Genomic DNA, 26,362 nt, shown 5'->3' on the forward strand with positions numbered 1-26,362 from the left:
GCTTGTAAACAAACAAATGTCACCATGTGTTGTTAAAATCCTAACCCAAGACTACATTCACAACAAATATAGTAATTTTACTCATATTTACACTGATGCTTCAAAAGATCCCAGAACCGGTCATGTTGGTGGGGCCTTTTATATTCCTGATCTTGGTTTATCTAAAAGATTTAGATTGACTGATCATCTGTCTGTGTTTGCAGCAGAATTGACAGCTATACTTCAAGCTTTAAAATGGGTAAAAGATAACGAGCACGAAGCAATAATTCTTACTGATTCGTTATCAGCTATACAAGCAATTCAATCAGGTATCCAAGGTCCACGCAGTGACATTATATATGACATCTTGTATCTTGATACTGTTCTAAACTCCATGTACATCAGCTGTGATATTGTTTGGATCCCTGCACATGTTGGTGTAGCTGGGAACGAAGTAGTCGACACACTTGCTAAGATGGCTTGCAACAGACCACAGCCAGATATTCAATCAATTAAGCCCATTCCAAGAGATTACTGGTTTGTCATTTCATCGTCAATAAATGCCTCTTGGCAAAATACATGGGACAGTGAAACTACAGGTAGACACATGTACTCGATTTGTCCTGCAGTAAACAAACATTTTAAAATCCGTAGGCGTTGCCGCAGAGATGAAGTTGTTTTAACTCGCCTCAGGCTAGGACACTGTGGATTAAAGGCATATAAAAGCATTTTAGATAAAGACATCTCTCCTATGTGTGAAAGCTGTAACTTACACTGCCCAGAAACAGTTCAGCACTACCTCATTGAATGTCCAGCTCAGGAAAACCCACGCAAGGCTCTTAGAGACATTGTGCTTAATAAAACCAAAACTATTTTTACGCTGAACGCAATACTTGGCGATAATTTAATGTATGGTTGCATACAAAGAGCTGTATTAGACTTCCTCGTCAAAACGGATAAGTACGACGTAATTTAACTGGACAAGAATGTAACTGTTTGTTAAGTGTTGGGCGCATATAGGTCTTTTAAGGCCCAAGGTCGCCCTAAAACCTTACCTACCTACAGCAATTCAAATGTCCTCAAAAATGGCATCTGATTTCTTGCATACAAAACGTTCTCATTCCTCATCCACGTTACAAGGATTCACGCCGTACTGTGGGGATTATTTTTCACCCCATTCCTATTTGAAAAGGTAGACCACTGTTTCAGCGTGTTGATCAACACTCTGTCTACTGCTATGGTCAGCGCTTTCATATTGTATTCCCAGATGTCAACTTACATACATACTAGATTACTAGAAACTAAAGTAACTGTGCATTATCTGATGTTTTGACATTTTTAAAGGCAGAATGATAATAACATGATCAGTGGCAGGTATTTTAATCAACGTTTACCTGCATGTTTGCAGAATGATATCGAAATCTGTAGGATTTGACACTGGACATCGTGACGCGCACTTGTGGTGGAGATCACTTCAATCCTCTCATCAGTTTCTTTGTCACCTGCCTGCACTAAGACCCCAGTCGCATCATCCGTCATTGTTTCCAAATTGCCAGACCAATTTGTGGAATGAACTCCACAAAATCTGAGATCTAAACTCAAGACCTGGACTCATTCAAATCACAAATTAAGACTCATTACTTCTGTGAAGCATACAACAAGCGCCGTACAACACTTTAATCTGGACATAGCGCTTTACAGATAGACAGATAGGTAGGTAGGTAGGTAGGTAGGTAGGTAGGTAGGTAGGTAGGTAGGTAGGTAGGTAGGTAGGTAGGTTTCGTCAAATGTCAGTTCACAAATCCAGTATCATGTATGTTCACAACTGGCGTCTTAATCCCATATTCAGAACTCATTATTTCTGTGAACCATACAGCAACTAACTTTCCATCAGTCTCAAGCGCGGCAGAGCAGTTAAATCTATACTGAACCAAAAATGTTCAGCACCCTTGCGTAAATGAGTCTTTAAAATGATAATCCTGCTCCAACATGTCTCAAATTAAAAGTTTACACTGCCAAATCTCTTGGCATTGATGCATGACAAAAAATCGAAATGCACGTGCATTTCTTTCAGATGTTGATGGCAATCATGGGAAATGCATTTTTCTGTGTCACACATAACAAAACCATCCAGTGGTCGAAGCTATAATGTACACACGTTAAGACAGTCACCTGAAAAGGTTTAAATTCTATCAAGCATTCTGCACGGGCCGCAGGAGAGGCATGCCTGAAAATTAGCACACAAAGCCATTGGGAGACTGCAGGCTGGTCAAACCTGTCAGGAAGTAGCGCGTCATTTCAGTGTGCACAGGACCACGATTTCACGTCTCTGGGCACGTGTGCAAGAAACTGCCAAGCCAGAGATCATCCACGCTCAGGTGGACAAATATCATTTCACAAATTCAGTTTTGGGTATGGTCACCATTGGCGTCATCCTTGTATGGCATACCGGTCAGATAGAACAGCGCACCAGTTAGCTATCCTGATCACTTCGCCGTCTGTACACCGTTGCCCTGCCATCTGTCGTGTCCAGATGAAATGTCAGTTCGTCAGTGAACAAAACGCCTTGCCAGTCATGTCTGACTGTTCCGTAGATGCAGTCTGCACCAGGCACGACGTGTCTGTCAGTGACGCTGGAACAAACCTGGAAGCATCGCAGGATGTTGTGCTCCCTCACTAGGTTTCTTACAGTCCTGGAACTGTTTGGACGTAAGCCAGGAATGGTACAAGCATTCCAGCTTGTAGTCTGGAATCGATTCATTATGTGGGTCAGCCGAATGTGGCTGTCTTGGCGTGACGTCACGCGTGGACCGAGACAAATCTCTCGTGTTCATATTTATTTTGAAAATGTCTCCATAGAGATGAGACCGTGTTTCAAAGTCTGACCACTTTTATTTGGGCCATTCCAGTCTCCCTCATACCTAGGGCTCGGACCTGCTGATTTCCTGTACGCCGTGACGCACGCGCAGTTCAGGTTGAAATTAAAGTGTTTTTCAAAACATTCAGAGAATAAAGCCTTCTCCATTTGTGCGACAAGATAACTGATATCCAGTTAATATATATTTTCAACTTGGGAATGAGCATATAACGTGATATGTAAGAAGGCAGTACACTTACCTTACCTAAACGCATTCAACACGGGTGGTCAAAGATGGATAAGTATAAAAATGTAATAGTAGGAACTAAAAACAAAACTCACCGAGACGGGGGCTCCTTCCAACGACGCCATGTTTTGCTGCGTGAGTTTCCGTTCGCGACCGACAAATCACGGAAGTGAGCCGACAAATTTCCGATGATGGCCGAGCGTGTTTCAAGTATTACCGACATTGCTTCCGATATGGCCGATGTGTTTCTGTTATTACCGCTAAATTGCCGATATGGTTGCAATTGCTTCACGAGTGGGCTGTTTACATTTGAGATGCAATTTCTTTAAATTTGCTGTAATTCCTTCAATTACTTAGGGCGGCCTGGTTACGAGTGTGAAAGTATCCCTCAAATGACAGCAGGTGGAACTTGGGTCTGATACTATAGCAGCGTTTTTCAGCATTCATCCAATTTTATCACATTTTTCCAACATATTTCACCAAATCTTTTAGACAAATAATGTCTTGTACAGTTGTATTCTTGTTCCTGTTCAGGCAGAATGTTAGCTAAGTGGTTCAAGCATTCACTCGTCACGCCGAAGACCCGGGTTCGATTCCCCATATTGGTGTATCCTGGATTCAAACCAATAAATATGATAGAGACTTATTGTCAGCGTATTGGACACATGAATACATCTGTTCTCCTATTATTAGTAATATTTTGATAAAAGAAAGTTTTGGACAGAAATGATTTGTCTCAGTTTTGTTATAGCTTTGATCTGTTTATGGAAACAAGCTGATATATGGGTATTAAAAGTACACGGACTTTGTAGAATGTGTACAACATTCTGGTATTAAATATATAGGTTGAAAATACTATAAACGTCTTGTGTAGAATGGTTTAGGATAAAACATCCTCAGAACTACTACAAACACAATCGAAATATTATCTATTGGTAGAAAAGTAACCTGTGTGCGCAAATAATCTATGTTCATTTTTCACCCCTAAGAATGTGCCTTGGTGGACTTCATAGATTCATTGCTTCCGATTTATTACAAACCAGCGCATTTATTATCATTTCTTCCACCATATTTTTGTTTCTGTTGCAAGTAAATGAAAAGACAAATGTACGGAAACGTAGTAGAGCCACGGTGCATTTTGCAAGTTTCGAAAAAAATGAAATCTCATGAAAGTATACGTTCATGCTTTTGTCTTCTATTTAAAACGTTTGGCTGTTCCGTATATGTCCAACGTGGAACTCACAAGAGTGAGTCCTGCTCAGTGAAATCATTATTTTTCACCTTAGCCCTGCTTCGCCTCCGTATTAATGTGTGTTGCATGTACTCATTTCGAATTAATGGGTTTCTCCGTATGAGCAATCTCCTCATATTGCAAGTACTTACAAACATTTGGCACGGTGACTCATACAAGATCATGCATACATATGTGCAGTTTAACACCTGTCACCGCCTCACCGTGACCCGTAGCTCGATGATCTTTTAACCGGAAACATAGCAGGCGTTGACGGCTAGTGTTCTTCTTTCCTGGGTTTCAACTCAAGCTCAGTCTAGTCTAGTCTTCGTTCTCAGCTCTAGTTTTGTAATATACTTACAAGTTGGCAGTTAGAACTCGACCAGTATGGGGAACCAGATCTCTCAAAAGGAAACGGAAAAATGTAAACTTCAGAAGATACGCCTCAAGTATATTGAACATCTAAAACAGCTGGAACCGGTACTGAAGGAAGAAGACTTACAGAATGGCGTAGACTCTGCTGGTACCTTTGACAAAATCGACCCTGGAAGATACGATTTACCTTTCGAAAACCTGGCTTTCGAAGGAGGTGGAGCTAAGGGACTGGGGCACGTAGGAGCGGTGAAGGTAGTACAAACTCGAGTGAAATGGGACTGTGTTAAGGGTCGGCATAAATGTACGTCATTTTTATATACTATTTGCGATACACGATACTTATTACTGGGGATTAGTCTTTTAACGATTTTACTGGAGAACCCTCTAAAACTATGCTACGCTAAAATACACATATCACTATTAGGTGATAGAAGTTGCACGGTGATTGTTGACTCTGATCTTTTGTCGATGATCTGGTAACGTCCGCCAATGCCATACAGATTTTATAGAAAGAGATATTACGGTCAGTACATATGCTCAGGAACGGGTGCACAGATAGTGTTGAGCAAAATGAGTGACCTGCCCAGAGCGACGTCGGGGATGTGAAAGAATCTATCATAAAAACAAAATTTGTTTGCTGAATTCCTTTCACTTTCAGAGGTGACAGAATTTCGGTGCAATTTTGACATATATTTAAACAATAATGTCTTTTGAATAAATTTGAAAGACAATTTTTGAAATTATTGGCATGGTACTAATAATAACTAACCCGTATGTTCACGGGTCTCCTTATTTTGATAAGCTGCCACCCAGATTGTATCACCTATTTCAGCACGGCTCCCTTGGGAGTTGCATTTGCCGCCTTACACGCGCATGCTGCATGTCGTTAGATAGCGGGACCCTTGCGCGTCACGTAGAATTTTTCCGTTTCTTTTTTTTGGCAAATTTACAGCCGAGCAATTAAGGTTTCTGTGATTTTAGGCCGTCTGAATTTCTTCCACAGATGTCTCGGTGGAAGACTTTTCTTCCACCCAGCCTCCGGTGGAAGTCGCTCACGCCATTGTATTTTGGAAGCCTTTAACTTTGTGATATCTATGCATGTTATACATGGTTAGAAACCCGATCCAACGCTCTCTCCAAAAATGCAAACGTGATTCTATTGCTGCCCCTGGTAACCAGTCCAGATTGAATCTCCGACATGATGGTTTGTGTAATTTTGTTGAACTTCAATTCTTCTATATCACAGCAGTCATCATGCCACCATAGTCCGGTCATGATGTAATGGCAACCACTCTTACTATTCACATCAGAAAATGCATTTCTATACTGCATTTGAAAGCCATTTAAAGCGTGTGTCAGACAGTGTATAACGCGCACACGTTGCGCATTTAGTGGTGGAGCTATATGGGTATTAATGTGCGAAATGCAACAAATACCGCAGGTGATATTGATTGGCGGAATTTAGATGAATCTGTTCACCGGCTATACCGGCGTCGTTAATATTTACAACTATAAAGCATTTGCAAGGTGATTCATGTGGGATTCTCGAAATGTGTAACATGCTGGTGTGCAACATTAGACATTCGCGCTACACAGGAATCAATATACGTGACAGAGCTAAAGTTGCAATGCATTGGAATAAAGCCATGAAAGCAACGCCTGTAGTCTTAATATATAAACTTTTACTGTGGTGGAAGGCCCTTAAAAGTGCGGTTCTGCCAAGGTGTAATGTGCATTCGAGTCGCGTCTGAGAGTCAAGCAATGCGCGCCATTATGTAAGATTATGCATTTGCGCTAATGGCGGGTACAGTAGTCGGGGATCCGGCGCGCGTCTCCCGTCAGTGTTACGGCAGCTATAATTTCACGATCCATCATCCAAAATTTAATGTTTAACATGCATCTGAAAGCCCTTGAAAGTGCGGCCCTGCCAAATTATAACGGACATTCGAGGAACATGAGATAATCATTACGTCACTGTTCTTGTGCGACTGGTAGGTAAAACACGGGGGATCTGGCGCGTACCTGGTGTGACGTGCATTCGTGTCACCTCAGACAGTCAAGCCATGCGCGTCATTATGCAACTGCACTTGCACTAATGGCGGGTAAAGTCGGGGGTCTGGCGCACGTCTCCCGTCAGTGTTACGGCACCTATAATTTCACGATCCATCATCCAAAATTTAATGTTTTAAATGCATCTGAAAGCCCTTGAAAGTGCGCCTATGCCAGGTTATAATATGCATTCAAGGAACGTCTTTTAATCAGACAATGCGCGACATTATGTAACTGTACTTGTGCGTGTGGCTGGTAGAAATGGGGATCTGGCGCGCATCTTTCCTCAGCTGTTACTTCAGCATCAGAAATCAAAGGTGTAAAAGGGGTCGGTAATACCTTGAAAATGTGGATGTGCCAAGGTATACTGTGCATTCGAATAAACGTTCCATTATATAACGACGCGCATCAAATAGACAAGATGGCGCCATGCTCTGACAACTGTAACTTATCACAAAGGCCGCCTCTGACTGGCCACTTAATTACTCTGTTGCGGTCGCAACTCCTTGTCATCATTATTTTCATAACTTCTTTCAGATCTGTCAGCATGGACTGATTGTATATACGCGTTCTTCTCTACCTTCCTGTAAACTTAATTATTACCTGATTAGCTGTATATCACTCGTCTGTGTTCACATCTCCGTACCCTGGAGATGCTACTTATCAGCAAATGTAATTTCGTCACTTGCCTTGCTCTCTTATGGTTATAATCACTCAGCTTGGGTCACTTCCTTTTGACATGCCGCTACTTTGTGATTTTAAACCTCGTCGCCCCACTGACTTCAACTTTGTGTATAAAATTTCTTTGGCATGGACACTTCACACCTTTTGGCATGCTCATGCCCCTCCAAATGGACATCACACATGGAATGGAGATGGACAATTTCCAGTTTCACCCTTCTCCGTAGAAACATCCGGCTTGGCCACGTGAACTTCATCTAAACCATTCCATTGGTTGTCTGACCGCGACGTGGTAATATAAGGGAATGCGTTTCACTGCAATTTCATCATCACAGACCACGCTTGTGTCTACTTGATGGGTAGATGCGACGGCATGACATGCCAGACGGACATTGACGTTTTGTGACCTTTTGTTATGCATGTTGATGTAAAGTGTAGTGTGTGTTGTTCATCACGTGTAGCAGTTCAACTGCCAGCAGTCCGTGAAGAACCACAACCTCCTTCCTACGTCGACTCAAGTGTGCCTTACAGCAATAAGACTTTGGAATGAAAGTTGTATGCTTCCAGGTTTCATGATTTGTATGATACATTTGTGTTAACACATTTGAGGTATCTGTCCATTATGTACGGCAATTGTATGGGTATTCAATAATTCGTGAGCTATGGTTATCATGGTGCATGCTAAATTAAAAGAACAACCTAACACTGTTCCCTTCTAATCCAAACCATTAACCTCCAATTAAAATAACATAAAATTAAAACGGGAAGTCTACGTCCTTCTCTCTACACTAAATCACTAACCCATTCCGAATTAACCTAAATGACATAACCTTAAAGCTACAAGCATCAATACCGAGAATGTTAAAACTAAACCGCTAACCCAAACCTAAATGACATAAATTTAAAGCTAAAACCATGAATACCGCGGTGCGTATAACTGAATAATAAACACTGACAATGACAGAACGTAAAACTGGAGATAAATGCCAAACTAAAAGTACAAAAGTAACGCCGCCTAAAACACTAACCCCAAACCACAAACATTGAATTAACGTGAAAAATATACCAACAGAGTGAAGGTGACTACGAAACTCAAACATTACCAGCTCAAAACAAAAACACCTAACACTACTAATAAAAACTAAAAGCGCGAAATAAACAAAGTAGGTGCAAATGGGTAGGTGATGTAACCCTTGACACAAGTGAAATGCTATACTTGCATCAAGGTCTACAAAGTCAGTCGGTCGGCCGAGGCATTGACAATATGTTACCAGGTGAAGGTGACATATTTTCAATGCCTACAAACTGGCTGTCTTCAATTCCAGCTGATGTGATCCTTAGTACCGGGTTTCCATGTTTGCCGATGGTTTGATGTTGTATGGAAGTTGTTTGGTGTTGTATGGAAATGTAGCCTTGGCATTGTCTTTAGTTCCAGCTGGTGTGATCCTTAGTACCGCGTTTCCATGTTTGCCGATGGTTTGATGTTGTATGGAAGTTGTTTGATGTTGCATGGAAATGTAGCCTTGGTATTGTCTTCAGTTCCAGCTGGTGTGATCCGTACTCCGTGTTTCCATGTTTGCCGATTGTTTGATGTTGTATGGAAGTTGTTTGATGTTGCATGGAAATGTAGCCTTGGTATTGTCTTTAGTTGCAGCTGGTGTGATCCTTAATACCGGGTTTCCATGTTTGCCGATAGTTTGATGTTGTATGGAAGTTGTTTGATGTATGGAAATGTAGCCTTGGCATTGTCTTTAGTTGCAGCTGGTGTGATCCTTAATACCGGGTTTCCATGTTTGCCGATAGTTTGATGTTGTATGGAAGTTGTTTGATGTTGCATGGAAATGTAGCCTTGGTATTGTCTTTAATTCCACTCCGTGTTTCCATGTTTGCCGATAGTTTGATGTTGTATGGAAGTTGTTTGATGTTGCATGGAAATGTAGCCTTGGTATTGTCTTTAATTCCAGCTGGAGAGAAAGCGAAGACACTGCCTTTGAGATTCTTAGTGTTACTAAAGGTCACCCTCACACAAGACAAACACAATCACATCACATCACTACATTGTCTGGAATTGTGCCGTGATTGGTGTCATGTTTGCAGAAGCACTTATTGGCTCTGATGTTTTGATAGCAATGCCTAATCCGTGAGTTTCTGAGTGAGACATGGAACCCAACCGAAGTGGCGGCAATTACGACTGAAAGCACCAATCATTGATTCGTTGTTTTATCCCATAACTGAACGAGAAGAGTGAGTCGTGTCAGGCTTAAGCTAACAACAGGTCTTAATCCATGAACGATTGATCCTGTGAGTTCAATGCAGAGCTCAGTACAAACAGTTATCAATGACCCAGGCTATATATACTTAGCAGTGAGATACGAGCATCACGGCACTTGTGCTGATATTATTTGACACAACTCATTGTCAGAATTCGTTCTTGAAGACTAACTTCATTCAAGTCATGGCCTGCGCACTTTTTGAAGCCACTGCACTTTGCCATCCTGGGGCATAGTTTCGTGCGGCGACTTGTTCAAGTCTGTCCCCCTCCACATGGCATCCTCAATACCGTGCGTGGGATCGGACGGGCGACCGTTGCTAGGATAAAAGCAGAGGTGGATGCCCTTGATGCAGCTTTTCAGGGCATTGTGTTCTTTCAAGTGGGAGAGAACGACGTGTCGGCCTGTACTGATCCTCGGGACCTGGTCGAAGACCTGCTGGACTACCTTCGGTGGAAACGGCCAGGCTCCAGGGCGGTGATAGGGAGTCTGTTTCCGAGGGTAAAACCAAGGAACATGACGGTCTCTGCCTACAAGCGGAAGGTGGAGGAGGCGAACCGGCGCTTGAAGAAGATGTTGCGACGCCGTCTGGATGCCACCCTTTGGGAACACAGCCAGCACATGAGGACCTGCGCTGCTAGCCAGGGATGGCGTATACCTGACACCAAAAGCTAATGGGCTTCGTAAGTGTATGTGTAGGTATGTATGTATGTATGTATGTAATCACTCACTCACTCACTCACTCAGATGCTCTCCGAGTAAGGCTTTTTTCTTGGTAAAATTACATGTCTATAACAGATGGAGAAATGGGCGTGGACGCCCAACCCCATGTCGACCCCGTGATACCCCCAGGTGCTTCATGCACGTGGCCAAATTTTCATGTACGATATGTGTGCAGTATGTCTCCCGGGGGGAGACAATTAGTGAACGCAGGATGCATAGATCAAACCCTTGTGATATCAAATCTGAGCTGTTTTGGCACGGGGCTTAGCTTTGGGTGGGAAAACATGACTGCACCCGCATGTGTCGCACATGACGTGAAAGCCAAGACACAGGGCTTCCGATCCAGAGTAAAATCAAAACCCTGGGGTCGTTGTACGAAACATGACAAGTACCCGTAGCGTGAAAAGTTGCCAAAAATCGAGTTACATCGGATTTAAAAGCGTCCCGACGTCGAACCTGTCGACGACAGGTCATTTCTGATGACTTCGCCAGATAGCCCTGGAAACCAGCTTTACGTCGATGTGCAACATGGGAATGGGCCGTGCATGGTCAGAGCCCAGACGGCCGTTAAATGACGGCACCCTACGTCTCTTGCCCCCTGATTTAGGCCTTCCGGTGCACTTGCACCGGAATTCCTGCTCAGGCTGACGATAACAACACACTGCAAATTCCACACGGAGTTTAAATCAAGCATAATCGTTCAACAATTGTCTAAAAACCATTTGATTTTACTTATTTGCGCCACCCGAAATGAAGGAGGCAAGTGACATCCCTGTTTCATACTTATATCTTTACAAAAGAGAGTGACAAAGCTTTTTCCCAAAACTGTACGACAAAGGGGATGACTTCAACCTTCCAATTATTAGTCAATTATCCATTCATATGGGACAATATTCCTGCAGATCTAGTCTTTGGTGTCAACATTCACAACTTTGGCGGTACAATTCAGCATGATCCTTCCAAGTTTCTAAAGAGCACTCCTGCTCAGGATTGTTTTGCCAGAGTGCGAACAAATTCATTTGACAGTGGATGTGGTTTTAACTGGACAAACCCACCTCTTTGCTAACACCTGCGACAGTGATAATTCAACAGCGATTCATAACGCCATGCTCATGGAGTACATGTAGCAAGGTCGATCTTGCTGGAGACAGAAGCTTCAAATAACATGGGAGGGTCATATCTCTTGTCGTTATTTTGAAAAAGCATTGTTCAGCAAAATACTAAATATTATGTTCTACAGCTGGGCAATACGGCCGCAAGTACACTACTTGTCAGTTTTGTAGACGAGTGGTATACTCCTGGTAGAGCATGGTGTGCTTACCATTTGAATACTATTGTAGATGGGTAGTACTGTTGGTAGTGCATGGCGTGCTCCACACTTGTAAATTTTGTAGACGGGTAGAACTGTTGGTAGTGCATATCGTGCTTAACACTTGTAAATTTTGTAGACGGGTAGAACTGTTGGTAGTGCATGGCGTGCTCCACACTTGTAAATTTTGTAGACGGGTAGAACTGTTGGTAGTGCATATCGTGCTTAACACTTGTAAATTTTGTAGACGGGTAGAACTGTTGGTAGTGCATGGCGTGCTCCACACTTGTAAATTTTGTAGACGGGTAGAACTGTTGGTAGTGCATATCGTGCTCCACACTTGTAAATTTTGTAGACGGGTAGAACTGTTGGTAGTGCATGGCGTGCTCCACACTTGTAAATTTTGTAGACGGGTAGAACTGTTGGTAGTGCATATCGTGCTCCACACTTGTAAATTTTGTAGACGGGTAGAACTGTTGGTAGTGCATGGCGTGCTCCACACTTGTAAATTTTGTAGACGGGTAGTACTGTTGGTAGTGCATATCGTGCTTAACACTTGTAAATTTTGTAGACGGGTAGAACTGTTGGTAGTGCATATCGTGCTTAACACTTGTAAATTTTGTAGACGGGTAGAACTGTTGGTAGTGCATATCGTGCTCCACACTTGTAAATCTTGTAGACGGGTAGAACTGTTGGTAGTGCATGGCGTGCTCCACACTTGTAAATTTTGTAGACGGGTAGAACTGTTGGTAGTGCATGGCGTGCTCCACACTTGTAAATTTTGTAGACGGGTAGAACTGTTGGTAGTGCATATCGTGCTCCACACTTGTAAATTTTGTAGACGGGTAGAACTGTTGGTAGTGCATGGCGTGCTTAACACTTGTAAATTTTGTAGACGGGTAGAACTGTTGGTAGTGCATGGCGTGCTCCACACTTGTAAATTTTGTAGACGGGTAGAACTGTTGGTAGTGCATATCGTGCTTAACACTTGTAAATTTTGTAGACGGGTAGAACTGTTGGTAGTGCATGGCGTGCTTAACACTTGTAAATTTTGTAGACGGGTAGAACTGTTGGTAGTGCATGGCGTGCTTAACACTTGTAAATTTTGTAGACGGGTAGAACTGTTGGTAGTGCATGGCGTGCTTAACACTTGTAAATCTTCCTGCTGATGGTAGTTCATGGCGTGCTCAACATTTGTAAATCTTGTAGACGGACAGTATTGCTGTGGGTCATTTCGTGCTTACCGATTGTAAATCTTGTAGACGGACAGTATTGCTGTGGGTCATTTCGTGCTTACCGATTGTAAATCTTGTAGACGGACAGTATTGCTGTGGGTCATTTCGTGCTTACCGATTGTAAATCTTGTAGACGGACAGTATTGCTGTGGGTCATTTCGTGCTTACCGATTGTAAATCTTGTAGACGGACAGTATTGTTGGTAGTGCATGGCGTGCTTAACACTTGTAATCTTGTAGACGGGTGTTACTGCTGAGGGGCATTTCGTGCTTACCGCCTGTGAATTTTGTAGACGGGTGATACTGCTGGTAGTGCATGGCGGTCTCGTCTCTGTTTTTCAGCGGTCCACTCTCGTGCGTTTCAACGTTACTTTGTGTTTCTATACAAATTTCGGTCGGTAATAGAGGCAGTTTATAGTACAGAGTTAGAGGTCTTCAGAATTCCTTCTGACCTGGTATACAAGAAGGAAACAGACATTAGATCGAGGGTCAGATTATGTGTTGCAAAAATATTGCAACTCTCTGGCAATGCCCTCAATTTATGTACATTATATACTTTCGTTTATATTCTTTCACGAACACCAGTAAATGATTCCGAAATGTTAAACCTTATCTTGTTTCGTCAATGTGTGAAACCCATTTCTGGTGTCCCCCCACCCGTGATATTGCTGGAATATTGCTAAATACGGTGTAAAACTAAACTCACTCAACATGCCTTCCACAACCATACAAACATGTATAGGGATAGAATGGTTTTCATTACAGTATCTGGAAGAAATTGGAGTTTTGCCTAAGATCGTACGTCTGGCCGGAGCCAGTGCTGGAGCCATACAGGCGGTTCTACTTGCCGTCGGTTGCGACTCGAGTGAAATGCAGTCCTACTTGGGAGAGGATTGGAACGAACTGTTACGTGGTAAGGTGGTTTTGTAATTTTTAAGAGTAAAAGTGAACTTTGTCCTCATGTGACCAGGATACATAAGCCTGATGACTGTCCATCTCTACCTGGACGGTGGGGTAGCCTAATGGTTACAGCTTCGTGACACCGAAGATCCTGGTTCGATTGTGAAGCTGGTGTCTCCCGTCGTGATATTGCTGGGATATTGCTAAAAGCTGCGTAAAGGTAAACCCTCTCACTCACACTGGTCACATATGTCTACTTTTCACAGTCGCTCAAAGTCTGAGCATTAGACAAGAAGGAAACCTTTAAACTGGGAAGTTGAGCGTAGCAATCACAACTCACTTTCGCTTTTCAAATTATCTAACCGATCAAACATGGCAACACAAGCCATGCAGAGGTTTTCTAAAACAGGTAAAAGGAGTTCTTGCATATATGTTTACAAAGTTTCGGACATGTCAGTTTGTCAGTACGATTTCCCCAAAATCTGAGTCGCACTGCGAACAAACCTTCACAGCTGCGACCGCTATCTTTGTTGACACTGGCAAGCTCGGTTGTAACGACAGCTTACTGTGAGAATGCACAGCCCGCATTCGGCGTATAGTGGAGAGTACTACTGGGAGAGTATACCCTGGAGATATTGAGGATGGTAGTGAACATGTCCTGCACAACAACAGTGGCCCCGGCCCACTTGTAGTAGTACAGAGCAATCATAGCGCTACACTTCCTGAAGATTCCTGCTATCGAGATCCTAGGCTTCCACTACAATCGCCAAGCACTTGCACAAAACGATCGCGGGCTAAGATCATAGTAAGCTGCAACGGAAACTTACGATTGGTAAGCACATAAGATCGTGAGAATGCACAGCCCGCAAAGGGAGGTAACAACATTATCGTAGATCCCCGTAGATGCATCCGGCCTATAGAGGAGAATTCTGGGAGAGTATACCCTGGAGATACTGAGGATGGTAGTGAACATGTCCTGCACAACAACAGTGGCCCCGGCCCATTTGTAGTAGTACAGAGCAATCATAGCGCTACACTTCCTGATAATTCCTGATATCGAGATCCTAGGCTTCCACTACAATCGCCAAGCACTTGCACAAAACGATCGCGGGCTAAGATCATAGTAAGCTGCAACGGAAACTTACGATTGATCCGGACCAAACTTAAGCACATAAGATCGTTCTTAACTTAAGCACATGAAATCGTTCTACACATTATGTGCTCTTGAAGGCATTGTAGACGAAAGGTCGAGTTTATGAAATTCGTATCTCCACCTGTGATAGGTTCGAGCTCAGTTGAGATCGCGATCTTAAATCTAGGGCTGAAACGGGTAATAGCTGACAGTATTCGTGTACTCACGTTGAAGTACTCATTAGTTCTCGAGCACTCGTCTTCGAAACTGCGAAGCCCGTGAGACAAGATCGCGCAGCGATCTAGTCTTCAAGAAGGTTCCGAGTTTTCAAAACTAGAATTTAGAAGTTCCGTTTTCCTGGTGTTTTGAACAGTAGCTACGCCTTCGTTTCGGGTACGACAATTTAGCTACTGACATGTGTTATTTTCAAAACTAATTATTCCCTCTCACATCCCAAGGGTTGTTTTGCTATGCGTACGTTTTATTTGAAGACCAATGAATAAGAAATAGATAATGGACCGGTCCTTACCTTATCAACACCATGTAATATGATTCATTATGAAACTGGTTAGCATGACCTACTAGTCGTTGATCGTGACACAACTACACTTCGAGTGAGAGAGTAGGGTAGATAACTCTCCTTGGACGTGTACTCGCGTAGAATGTCACTACTCGAGTAATGTTCCTACCCGCTTTGTACTCGAGTACCTGGCTACCCGTTTCAGCCCTACTTAAATCCATGGCGTCATACAGTCGCGCTAAGATCAGTTTTGTTTGAGTGGATTAGGACAACTGGATGGTGATTGTAAACTTAATTCCAGAGTCTCAACTGCTTTCATCGGCAACGTGTCTGGTTTAACCACAACGTCACCGACACAATTCCTAGTCTCGCTAGACATCTCGGAAGGAAGGGCTTTGATGAGTTGTTTTCTGCATATCATTATCTCGTATTTGGCATATGTCAGTCACCATTTACAAATAACCTTTATCTCTACCCAAAGTCCTTTTTTTTTGTCTGTTTGGACGTGCTGTAAAAATCGGTTTTGTTTTTGCAGACGGGGGATTCTTTGGCGGTATACGGAACCTGTTCAAGAGATTTGGCTGGCACCCAGGAAATAGGATCTACGAATGGTTTGGCGAAATCTTACGACGAAAGACGGGGTCTGAAGACATCACGTTTGAGCAGGTCGAACATTGTTATTTACCATACCTAATGCATATTCATCAAAACTGTCACGAAGGGCAGAAGTTTTTTATGTGTTTTACGAAGCCATCAAATTCTGTACATGGGTCGGTCGGGAAAAACGAAAACAAAACTTGATAACGACAATATTGTCTGAATAATGTTTTGATTATCATTTATTGTAATTCTTGTTGCAAGTTCTTCGGTTAAGAGTCAGTATGTTCTATGACGAGGCGGAACGTTTAAGGTTCGATTCGGTGGTGTTTGTTTTCGCTAGAATATCTCAGATAGTAGTATTCTGCTAATATTCATCGCGCAATTGTAGTAAATGTCTCAGTTGAGGTGTGGGAGCGCATATCACCATAGTGCTCAGATTTCATAGTACAACACCACGCTCTTTACCCGCTAGAAGAACAAACTTTCGTTTGTCAACTATTTCTGTTCATCAGAACTCAGGATGTTCTAATTACCAATTCTATCCCGGATGGAATAGATTGTTACCATGTTATCATGCATGTTTTACTGAACCCACCCGACACTTTAGATACGGAAGAAATATGGTCGCGAGCTGTGTGTGGTCGTCACCAACTTGAACCTCATGACAGAAGAATACTGTCACCCCAAAACTACACCGGATATGCCCGTCAGGGTCGCAGTGCGCATGTCAATGTCTCTCCCAGGTAGGCCTTTGATGTGTTTTATGCTGTCAGCTAGAGTGATTAAGTCTTACATTTTGTTACCGAGGCCAGGGGTAGCTTAGTGTTTAATGCTCTTGCTCGTTGCGCTAAAGACCGGGGTTCAATTCCCCACATTTGCACAACGCGTGAAGGTCATCTCTCCCATTGGAATGATGGTGGAATGTTATCGCTAAAACAGCCGTAAAATCACACTCAACGACTCCGGGGATAGGAATATTTGTACATCTGTCTGTTTCTGTTCACAGGACTATTTACACCTGTAGCATACAACCAGCACGGATTGGAGGACACGTACATTGATGGCGGAACTCTCTGTAACTACCCAGTACACTGTTTTGATGGTTAGGATTGTTGCTTTATTACGACACGTGGGGATATTTATGACATATTAACTTACGTCCTTCCAAACTGGCAACATCCTGAAGTACTATACTGTACACCACCCCTCATACACACCCCATCCCCCTCACACCCCTCCCCCTCATCATACGGAGGAGGTAGTAAGTCCTTTATGTTGAGTCCTACGTAGGAGATGATAAGTCCTACGGAGGAGATATTAAGAACTGCGAAGGATGTTGTAAGTCTTACGGAGGAGATACTAAGAAGTAAGAAGGAGATATTATGTTCTACGCGTAATAGAACATCTGCATTTGGTTCAATAAGATGAGACATTTCTTCTGGAGAGCAGACATGATCTAACATTTGGAAATGTCCCACAGGTTGGTTCCTGTCAATGGATAAATCGGACAACTTCATCGCACGACTCCAACCTCTGGAAGACCTCCCAACACTGTTTGAAGACAGGTTCAACCAGACCAGCAGCTCTAACAAAACACTTGGCTTTCTGTTAGTAAGTACTGCGCCATATACAGCCAAATTGCATACATATGACGTTTAGCACACGTGTAGCATCTCCTGGTTACAATGTTCGTCTACGAGAAGCTGTGACATTATATCCAGGGCGGTGTTATACTGGCGTCTCCTATTCCCACGGCACTTACGGATATCGGCTGAAAAAGAATACAGTTCTTTTCGTATCATGTATGCTTATTGTTTTTAAATGAAGAGATTCCCCCACTTACATCTGCATCTATCTCCTGCTTGATCCATCTGGTGTATTATCCCACTTGAGCTCGATGAAAAACATGGTCGTCCGCCGCTGACTTTTCGAGGCGTCTCCCGGCATAACGAGAAAGTAACGTTATTAGGTGTAAGGAAGGGAGTCCTGTCGGAAAGGGCGGGGAAAAGTTACGATTTTCCAAGTTGGTCAAAACTATTAATATTCGTTACACTGCAAAATTTTGATAATTCACAGACTTGGGCCACTTCCTAGTTAGCGGTCAATGATGTTAACATCACGCATCGGCGATCTCGGCAGAAAATGTGTTTATCGCGAGAATAGGAAACCCGCGAAAATAGGAGACGGCCCTATATATCCAGGTACTACAGTTAGAGGCAATTTATAATCAACAAGGTGAATCAGTTGATGTTTCCTGTAATGAGCCGTGAATGGCTGGAAAATCTGTTCTCAAAAATAGATTGCATTATAGCTAGAGTGGCATTGTAACCTGGAGCAGTATATGAGGGTGCATTGTATTACCTATATCATGCTGTAAGGCAGTTTTGTGATGAACAGTTTTTAATACAGGAGCATCGAAATATATCACATCAAATAACATATACTGCGTGAGAAATACTTACCATCTGTGTTTAACGTTCAGGTTGTATCCAAAATTGGAGAAAGAGCTTTGGTTTTTTATTTCTGAATTTTATTTTAAAGGATGAGTTATCCCCCTTTCTCCGCCTTTTCACACGTCTCGGATCCATTATGATCGATGTCATTCGGCCAGAAAAAAATATGAAAGCAAAACTTTTTAATGTTTGAGATGGTTCTAAAATGCCGTAAACAAAAAATAGAGAAATGGCAATGATTTCATTTGCCTTCTCTGTTCTGCTTGAGAAGAGAGACTACTGTGACAAATATACACAACAGCATCAGACACTGTGCTATCTTTACGAACAGTGCAGCCTGTGTTGAACTTTATTTCTGTTTCCACAGTACACGGACAATGAGAGAGACTATCTGAGGCAAAGTCTCGAAAGGAAGGTCAATGTTGTCCAGCCGGCCAAACCAAATGTGGAGACGAAACTATACAAGTTAGTCGGTCACAGAAATAGACACCACGAACCTCGTTTGTTTCCTAATCATTGGTATCAAATATAAAGAGTGAGCGAGGGAGTGGATTTAGTTTTGAAAGCAGCGTCAAACTAAACTCACTAAATGCACTGGTGAGGTCCTGATCGTTTCAAACGACCAGCCATCTTTATTGCATGCACATGCATGGCTTTGTCTGTCACTACCTCTAATTCCTTCATCACTAACTGTATGCATTTTTGTTGTAGGAATTGGTTAGAGGAAAAAGAGGACATGATGAAAGCAAGAAGAATCAACCAGAAGATAACAGATGCGATGAATTCGTTCTTAAAGGTAAATTGTGTTTGTGTTTGAAGTTGAAACGTTCCACTGTAAATGACAGGGACACAGGTTCCACACCGCCATTTTGATATGAATGCGAATTCTAGACATCCACCTCCTCAACCATTGAATCCAATGTGTTAGCTACGCGTGAATGTTACACCTTGATCTATACATATTCCTATATGTAAGCGACAGCTGAATGAGACCCGTAACAAACATCTATATACTACATGTATGCAACAGCTGAATCGGACCCGTAACCAACAACTATATACCACATGTAAGCAACAGCTGAATCGGACCCGTAACAATGTACTACATGTATGCAATAGCTGAATCAGACCCGTAAACTACTACTGAATCCAGTATGTTGCCAACAACTGATTCAGATCCATAAACCTGACTAAGTACGACATTCAACTGATTCTTGTGTTTCAGGCCATTGACCAGTGTAACATGAATAGGGACAAGATCATTTCCCGGAAGGAGTTGGAAAACGCCATGAAAGCTGTACGTCATGTAGTTTTGTTACCTCTGTGTAGTTTTTAGGTTTACTCTGAAAGACACATACAGTGGCGTCCACACACTGTTTAGGCTCACGTCATAGAACTTTAGTCTGTAAACTGGGGACGGTGGGATAGCCTGTTGGTATCGCTCGTCACGCCAAAGACCTTGGTTCGATTGCCCTCAAGGGTGCAATATTTCTGGTCTCACGCGCTGTGAAATTGTTGGAATATTGCTTAAAACAAAGTAAAATAAATCACTCACTCAGTAACTTTCCATACAACACATTCTGTCTCACTTCACTGTGGAGGCAAAGGTCCATGTCGTGGTTAAAGACACGAGCGTGATTGCCAGGGCCTGGAGCCCATTGTTCGCGTCGAATCTTGCTTGAATATTGCACAACACCATACTGGCTTATTGTCTTAAGATATTCTTTCTTAAAAAGATAATTATCATAATGGTGAGTTGAACTCATACATTGCAATGTGAAGTTCGATTTATGTTATTACTGGTTCCAGGGTTCATTCACGACAGACCAGGCCCAAATTCTGTTCGGGGAAGGTGTGAGTCCAGAAGAAGTGTTTCATATTTTGGACCAAGATGGCACAGGGGAGGTAAACATGGACTGTAATTGTTGGTTGATTGGTTTGTTGTTTAACGTCACACTTAGCAATATTCCAGCTATATGGTGGCGGTCTTTGATTAATCGAGTCTGGATCAGATAATCCAGTGGTCAACCACATGAGCTTAGATCTACACAATTGGGATACGATAACATGTGCCTGAACACTCGATCCCATTGTCGCTTTTCACGACAAGGATGGGTTACTGAAGACCAATTCTAACCTAATGACAGTGGTGGATACAGAAAAGTCGACAAGTTGGCAGGTGTTGGGGACACCAAAGGCATGACACCAAAGAGAAGAAAATGAGAAACTATCATACCAAAAGGAGGTGAAATGCATCTGTTCATATCACAATGTGTATTTGACTATCGTTGCTGAACAACGACCTGAGGTTAGCACCTTGTGCTCCTTTGGCTTTAAACCAGTCATCGAAGCACATATCTACCATGTAGATGTTAGAGCTGCATGACAACTTATCCCACAAACTTATCCCGGTTACACAGCGGCTTGTAGACACGCTTGAAGAATTTTCTCCAAAATAGTGATTGATAACAAGAACAAAGAACCGTACATCCGGGCTACAATTGCTTAGTTGATTTCATCGTATTCCATTTCCGCAGATCGATGGTAATGATGTTAATCACTTGATTGTCTGGTCCAGACTTCATTATTTCACAGAATGGCGTCATTTAGTTGGGATATTGCGAGGCGTGGCGTTAAAACTAATAAACAAACAATATTAAGTGTGACAATACGGATTGTTTATTTTTCAGATTCATTACAGTGAACTCGTCAGTTTTATGGAGGGTCATGGCATCAACATTCGGCAGCGATCACTTGGCATCAGGAGAAACGTTGTAAACAGTTTACCGAGCTTTGTTAACAGTATCACAGATACGCTTCTCCTGAACGTTAGGAAGTTGAATACAAAGGTACGGCTGGGAGTGGGGAGATGGGGGTCGGTGTCATATCAATGCTTCAGAAAACGTCCTTACGTTTATTTAAATGTCAGAGGGTTATCATTATAATGCTGATGTGTAAACACAATAATGCAGATGATCATTAGCGGTACACTATTAGTTCTTTGTGCTTTTCTGAGACGACGATTACTCCGGGATTTCCTCCCACATTAAGCCCACATGCAGTGATGTCGCTTAAAAATATTGATCGTCGGCGTTACTCAGTCTTGACTATCCTTAGAAACAACTTGTTTGGTGTCCTTCGCTCCTCCCCAGAGTTAATTTGCCATTTGGTCTTCAGGGCCTGCAGGCTTTAAAATCTGGATGAAGTCTGCAAGCCCATTTTGTCAAACAAACAAAAAAAGCTACATCTTATTCACAGTTTCAGACTGTTTCTACAAAATGAATTAGCGAAGTCTACGGCGCAGAGAGTGATTGAGTGAGTTTGGTTTTACGCCGCTTTTAGCAATATTCCAGCGATATCACGGCGGGGGACACCAGAAAATGGGCCTCACACATTGTACCCAAGTGGGGCATCGGACCCGGGGCTTCGGCGTGACGAGCGGACGCTTTAACCACTACGCCATCCCACCGGCGCAGAGAGAAGTTATAACCTTTGTTACAGACTGGGGCTGAAATTTCAGGAAGTGAAAATGTAATTTATCTTAAAACGAAAGGTCGTTGATGATTTCCTAACGTGAAGTTATGTGTAAGAACCTGCCGGTCCGGCGATTATTTCGATCGCTGCTTCTACCCTACAAAAGAAAACAAAAAAAACAATTGTGATACATGTGGTCCCACCTGGGGCAAGTGAGTTTGTTCAAAGGTGTTTCTGACCCGGCGGGTTAAGTCATGTACTAATAACCTAGCTCCCCACTAGCAGGTTGGGTTATCCGGGATAATAATAGTCAGGATTGTTATCGCTATGAGCTTTCACATGGTGTATTGAGTTTGGTTCATTATAAATGTACTTATATAAAATTAAAATTAAAATGGAGGCGAGAGTGTTCGAGTGATCCTGGCACATTTGGGCTGGTAAGGTTCATCGTCAGCTCAGGGCATTTACCCCCCTCTACATACAGCCCAAACAGCGAATGAGACTTCTCCCAGGGACGTATCCCAGGAACCCACCACGAACGAAAATGTAGACCCTCAAAACTGCAGCCTTCTGCATTCCCCAGAGTGCCAGAGGGACTGTGCTCCCGGTGGAGAACCCGGGCACTGACCTGATCTGCGCCAAGAGATCAGGAGGTACCAATCCAAAGGAACCCGAGACCAGTGGGGAGCCTGACGACAGTGTACTTGGGATGCAAGTGAGACATGTCATGCTTTTCCTGAATCTTACCAATCACATTGGTGTCAAAAGGGACAGAAATTCATTGGCTTTTTCAAAAAGGACAAGATCAGGTTTGTTGGCTGGATATTTTCTGAGTCTGTATATGGGTCTATTCCACAGACGTTTGAAAGCATCATTTTCCATGCCTCCCTGGACATGTACAGGGTGGTAGCATGAATGGACCTCGGAGCAACAGGCATGGCTGAGACGTTACTATAAGCAAAGAGTCACGCCATCATGTCGTTTAAGATATGCTATTTGTGCCAAAGAAGGGCATCCACTGGCAAGTGCAAAGTCGGCATTTCATATTGATACTTTCTTTAAGAATCACATTATGGAGATTACGTGTGGCCCGAGCAGCAAAAAGAAAGCTTTCAGTTTCACAATAAAGAGTGACTTCTCCACATGTACAAATGACCGACTCTGGCCAGACTTGTTGACGGACTTCAACTGATTTACCCCGTCCAGCAGTACATCACCATCAACAAAATGAACCTCAAATTTCAGATTCTGTCCAACACCCTTGGCACCCTTAAAAAAGGTGTGAAATTCCTTGCTTTTATCATGACTCTTGACACGCATCACCAGAGGACCACCCGATAAATAAATATGTGCATAAGAAGACGAGTGGTGAAATTCTGTCATGAAAAGCCTCCATGTTAATAATAACCCGATCTCCCGAACTGATTGGCATACCGTTATATAATATTGCCGGCAACCTTCTCAAACACAGTGAAAAAAGGTACATCATTTTTGTCAGTTGTCTGACGAAATATAACACACGACAGATAGCGTAGGTATTTGTTTTACATAAAGGAAATAGAGGCTAACTGCTGAGCAGCTGAAAGTATTACAAGTAACTATTGTCTTTTTTCGTTTTTTTTCATTTTTAAATGAATGAATAATACTAATTTGCTCAACAGCCGAGTGACATTGACAGGACTGTTGGCATCAACACAGGATACGTCTCCACCACAGACTTCCACCTGGAGGACGCTGACAAGGAGTTCTGTGTTATGGTAAGCGTTTATCTACATGCAGAAATGATACGGACAGAGTGAGGATCCTTGCTACCCCAAAGGAAAAAACATAGGCTTGATTGATACTCATAATTAATATACCATTGCTGTGAAGGGGCTGCTTTAACAGGATAAATGGTAGACACAAAATAATGATGTCTTTGCAGCGAGGATACAACGCCTGCCGAGCCTTCTTGCAACGTTACATTGCTGATAACAATCTGCAACCCAGAGAAGACAAGGACAAAACTGCCGGCAGTGAAGGGGAAAGTATGTCCATACACACAACACCACAACACACGCCTCCACTACAGACACCACCAATACACACGGCTCCACTATACACACCACCACTACACGCGCCTCCACTACACACGCCACCACTACACACGCATCCACTACACACGCCACCACTACACACGCCACCACTACACACGCCTCCACTACACACGCCTCCACTACACACGCCACCACTACACACGCCTCCACTACACACGCCTCCACTACACACGCCTCCACTACACACGCCACCACTACACACGCCACCACTACACACGCCACCACTACACTCGCCTCCACTACACACACCTCCACTACACACGCATCCACTACACACGCCACCACTACACATGCCACCACTACACACGCCTCCACTACACACACCACCACTACACACGCCTCCACTACACACACCACCACTACACACGCCACCACTACACACGCCACCACTACACACACCGCCACTACACACGCCTCCACTACACACGCCACCACTACACACGCCACCAATACACATGCCTCCACTACACACGCCTCCACTACACACGCCTCCACTACACACGCCTCCACTACACACGCCACCAATACACATGCCACCACTACACACGCCTCCACTACACACGCCTCCACTACACACGCCACCACTACACACGCCTCCACTGCACAAGCCTCCACTGCACACGCCACCACTACACGCAACAACACTAAACACATCACCATTACACATAACACCGTTAAATACTCCATCACGCACAACCCCACTACAACACACAACACCACCACACACAACACTACGCACACCACGCACAACCCCACTACACACAACACGCCACCACTACTAGATGCAACACCACTAAACACATCACCATTACACACAACACCGTTACACACACCATCACACACAACACCACCACACACAACACTACCACACACAGTACTACTACACAACACCACCACACACAACACCACTACAACCTACAACACCGCTACACACAACACCACCACAAACACACTGCTACACTCACCACCGCCACACACAACACCGCGCACAACACAGTACACAACACCGCTACACACACCACCACAGACAACACCGCTACAAACAACACCACCACAAACAACACCGCTACACACAACACCACGCACACCACTCCTACATACATCACCACCACACACATCACCACACACAACACCACCACACACAACACCGCCACACAACACCGCTACCCACAGCACTACTACACACATCACCACCACACACATCACCACACACAACACCACCACACACAACACCGCCACACAACACCGCTACCCACAGCACTACTACACACATCACCACCACACACACCACCACACACAACACCGCCACACAACACCACCACACAACACCGCTACCCACAACACTACTACACACATCACCACCACGCACAACACCACCACACACAACACCACCACACATCATCATATTGTACCCCAAACCCCTGACATCAACCAACACACACGCACAGTCAAACGAGTATTCCTCTGCTTCCAACTTAAATGTCACATGAAAAACACACCGTGTGTAGAAACAACATGAACGAATGTTATCTATCTTCAGGAACCACTCAGATGGAAGACCCTGTCCAAAATGAGAAGATGACCAAGTAAAAGTACACATCCTTTATGTTGTTTTCACTGTCCTCCCAGACGACGTACAGACTTTACAAATCAGTTAAGACTTGAAGCTGGCCTATCGTTGATTGGTGAAATGTGCCCGTCAAGCATGATTGTCAACTATGCTAAAGTGACAAGTGTTAGTTACTATTCTGCACATAATGAACTGCAATTTTATATTTACTAAGCTTCTTCTAAGTTTTGCAACACTTTAATAAAGGCTCGCTTCTTGGCCATTCCTTGTTTCTTTCTGACAGCTGCTGATGTTTATGCTACAAAAAACAGGTAAACAACAAACAACATACACAATGAAGATGAAAAGTGTCATATCTGTCCGTTCCATTTCAAGTTCGTTTATATAATACACTAGGGACAGCTGACTGGGTTTTTCGTAAGTTGTTGAACGTCAAATAACTTTATTTGATGAATTATCTAAAAGCGCCCTTCTGTCCATCACATTACCTACCACGGCACGGCAAGCTGGTTAATATCGCGGGAATCCGCCTCCATTCTCAACAACCCCTGAAAGTCTGATATACTCCTTATCAAGGCGAGGCATACCCCTTATCAAGGCGAAACATACTCCTTATCAAGAGGAGATATACTCCTTATAAAGCCGAGGCATACTCCTCATCA

General features: G+C 43.3%; 1 protein-coding gene across 1 annotated transcript; it reads left to right on the forward strand.

Moving 5' to 3' along the window:
* Nucleotides 1–4,509: 4,509 nt before the first annotated feature.
* On the forward strand, nt 4,510–25,962 carry LOC137255697 (uncharacterized). The gene is made up of 14 exons (XM_067793187.1): nt 4,510–4,941; nt 13,721–13,868; nt 16,043–16,173; nt 16,715–16,850; nt 17,114–17,209; nt 17,588–17,718; nt 18,928–19,025; nt 19,272–19,356; nt 19,786–19,857; nt 20,370–20,465; nt 21,251–21,409; nt 23,696–23,791; nt 23,959–24,061; nt 25,671–25,962. The coding sequence occupies exons 1-14, from the start codon at nt 4,702–4,704 to the stop codon at nt 25,718–25,720; spliced, it is 1,641 nt and encodes a 546-aa protein (XP_067649288.1). The 5' UTR covers nt 4,510–4,701; the 3' UTR covers nt 25,721–25,962.
* The last annotated feature ends 400 nt before the right edge of the window (nt 25,963–26,362 follow it).

The sequence above is a fragment of the Haliotis asinina genome, chromosome 11 (genome assembly GCF_037392515.1).
Source record: "Haliotis asinina isolate JCU_RB_2024 chromosome 11, JCU_Hal_asi_v2, whole genome shotgun sequence".
Taxonomy (NCBI): Eukaryota; Metazoa; Mollusca; class Gastropoda; order Lepetellida; family Haliotidae; genus Haliotis; species Haliotis asinina.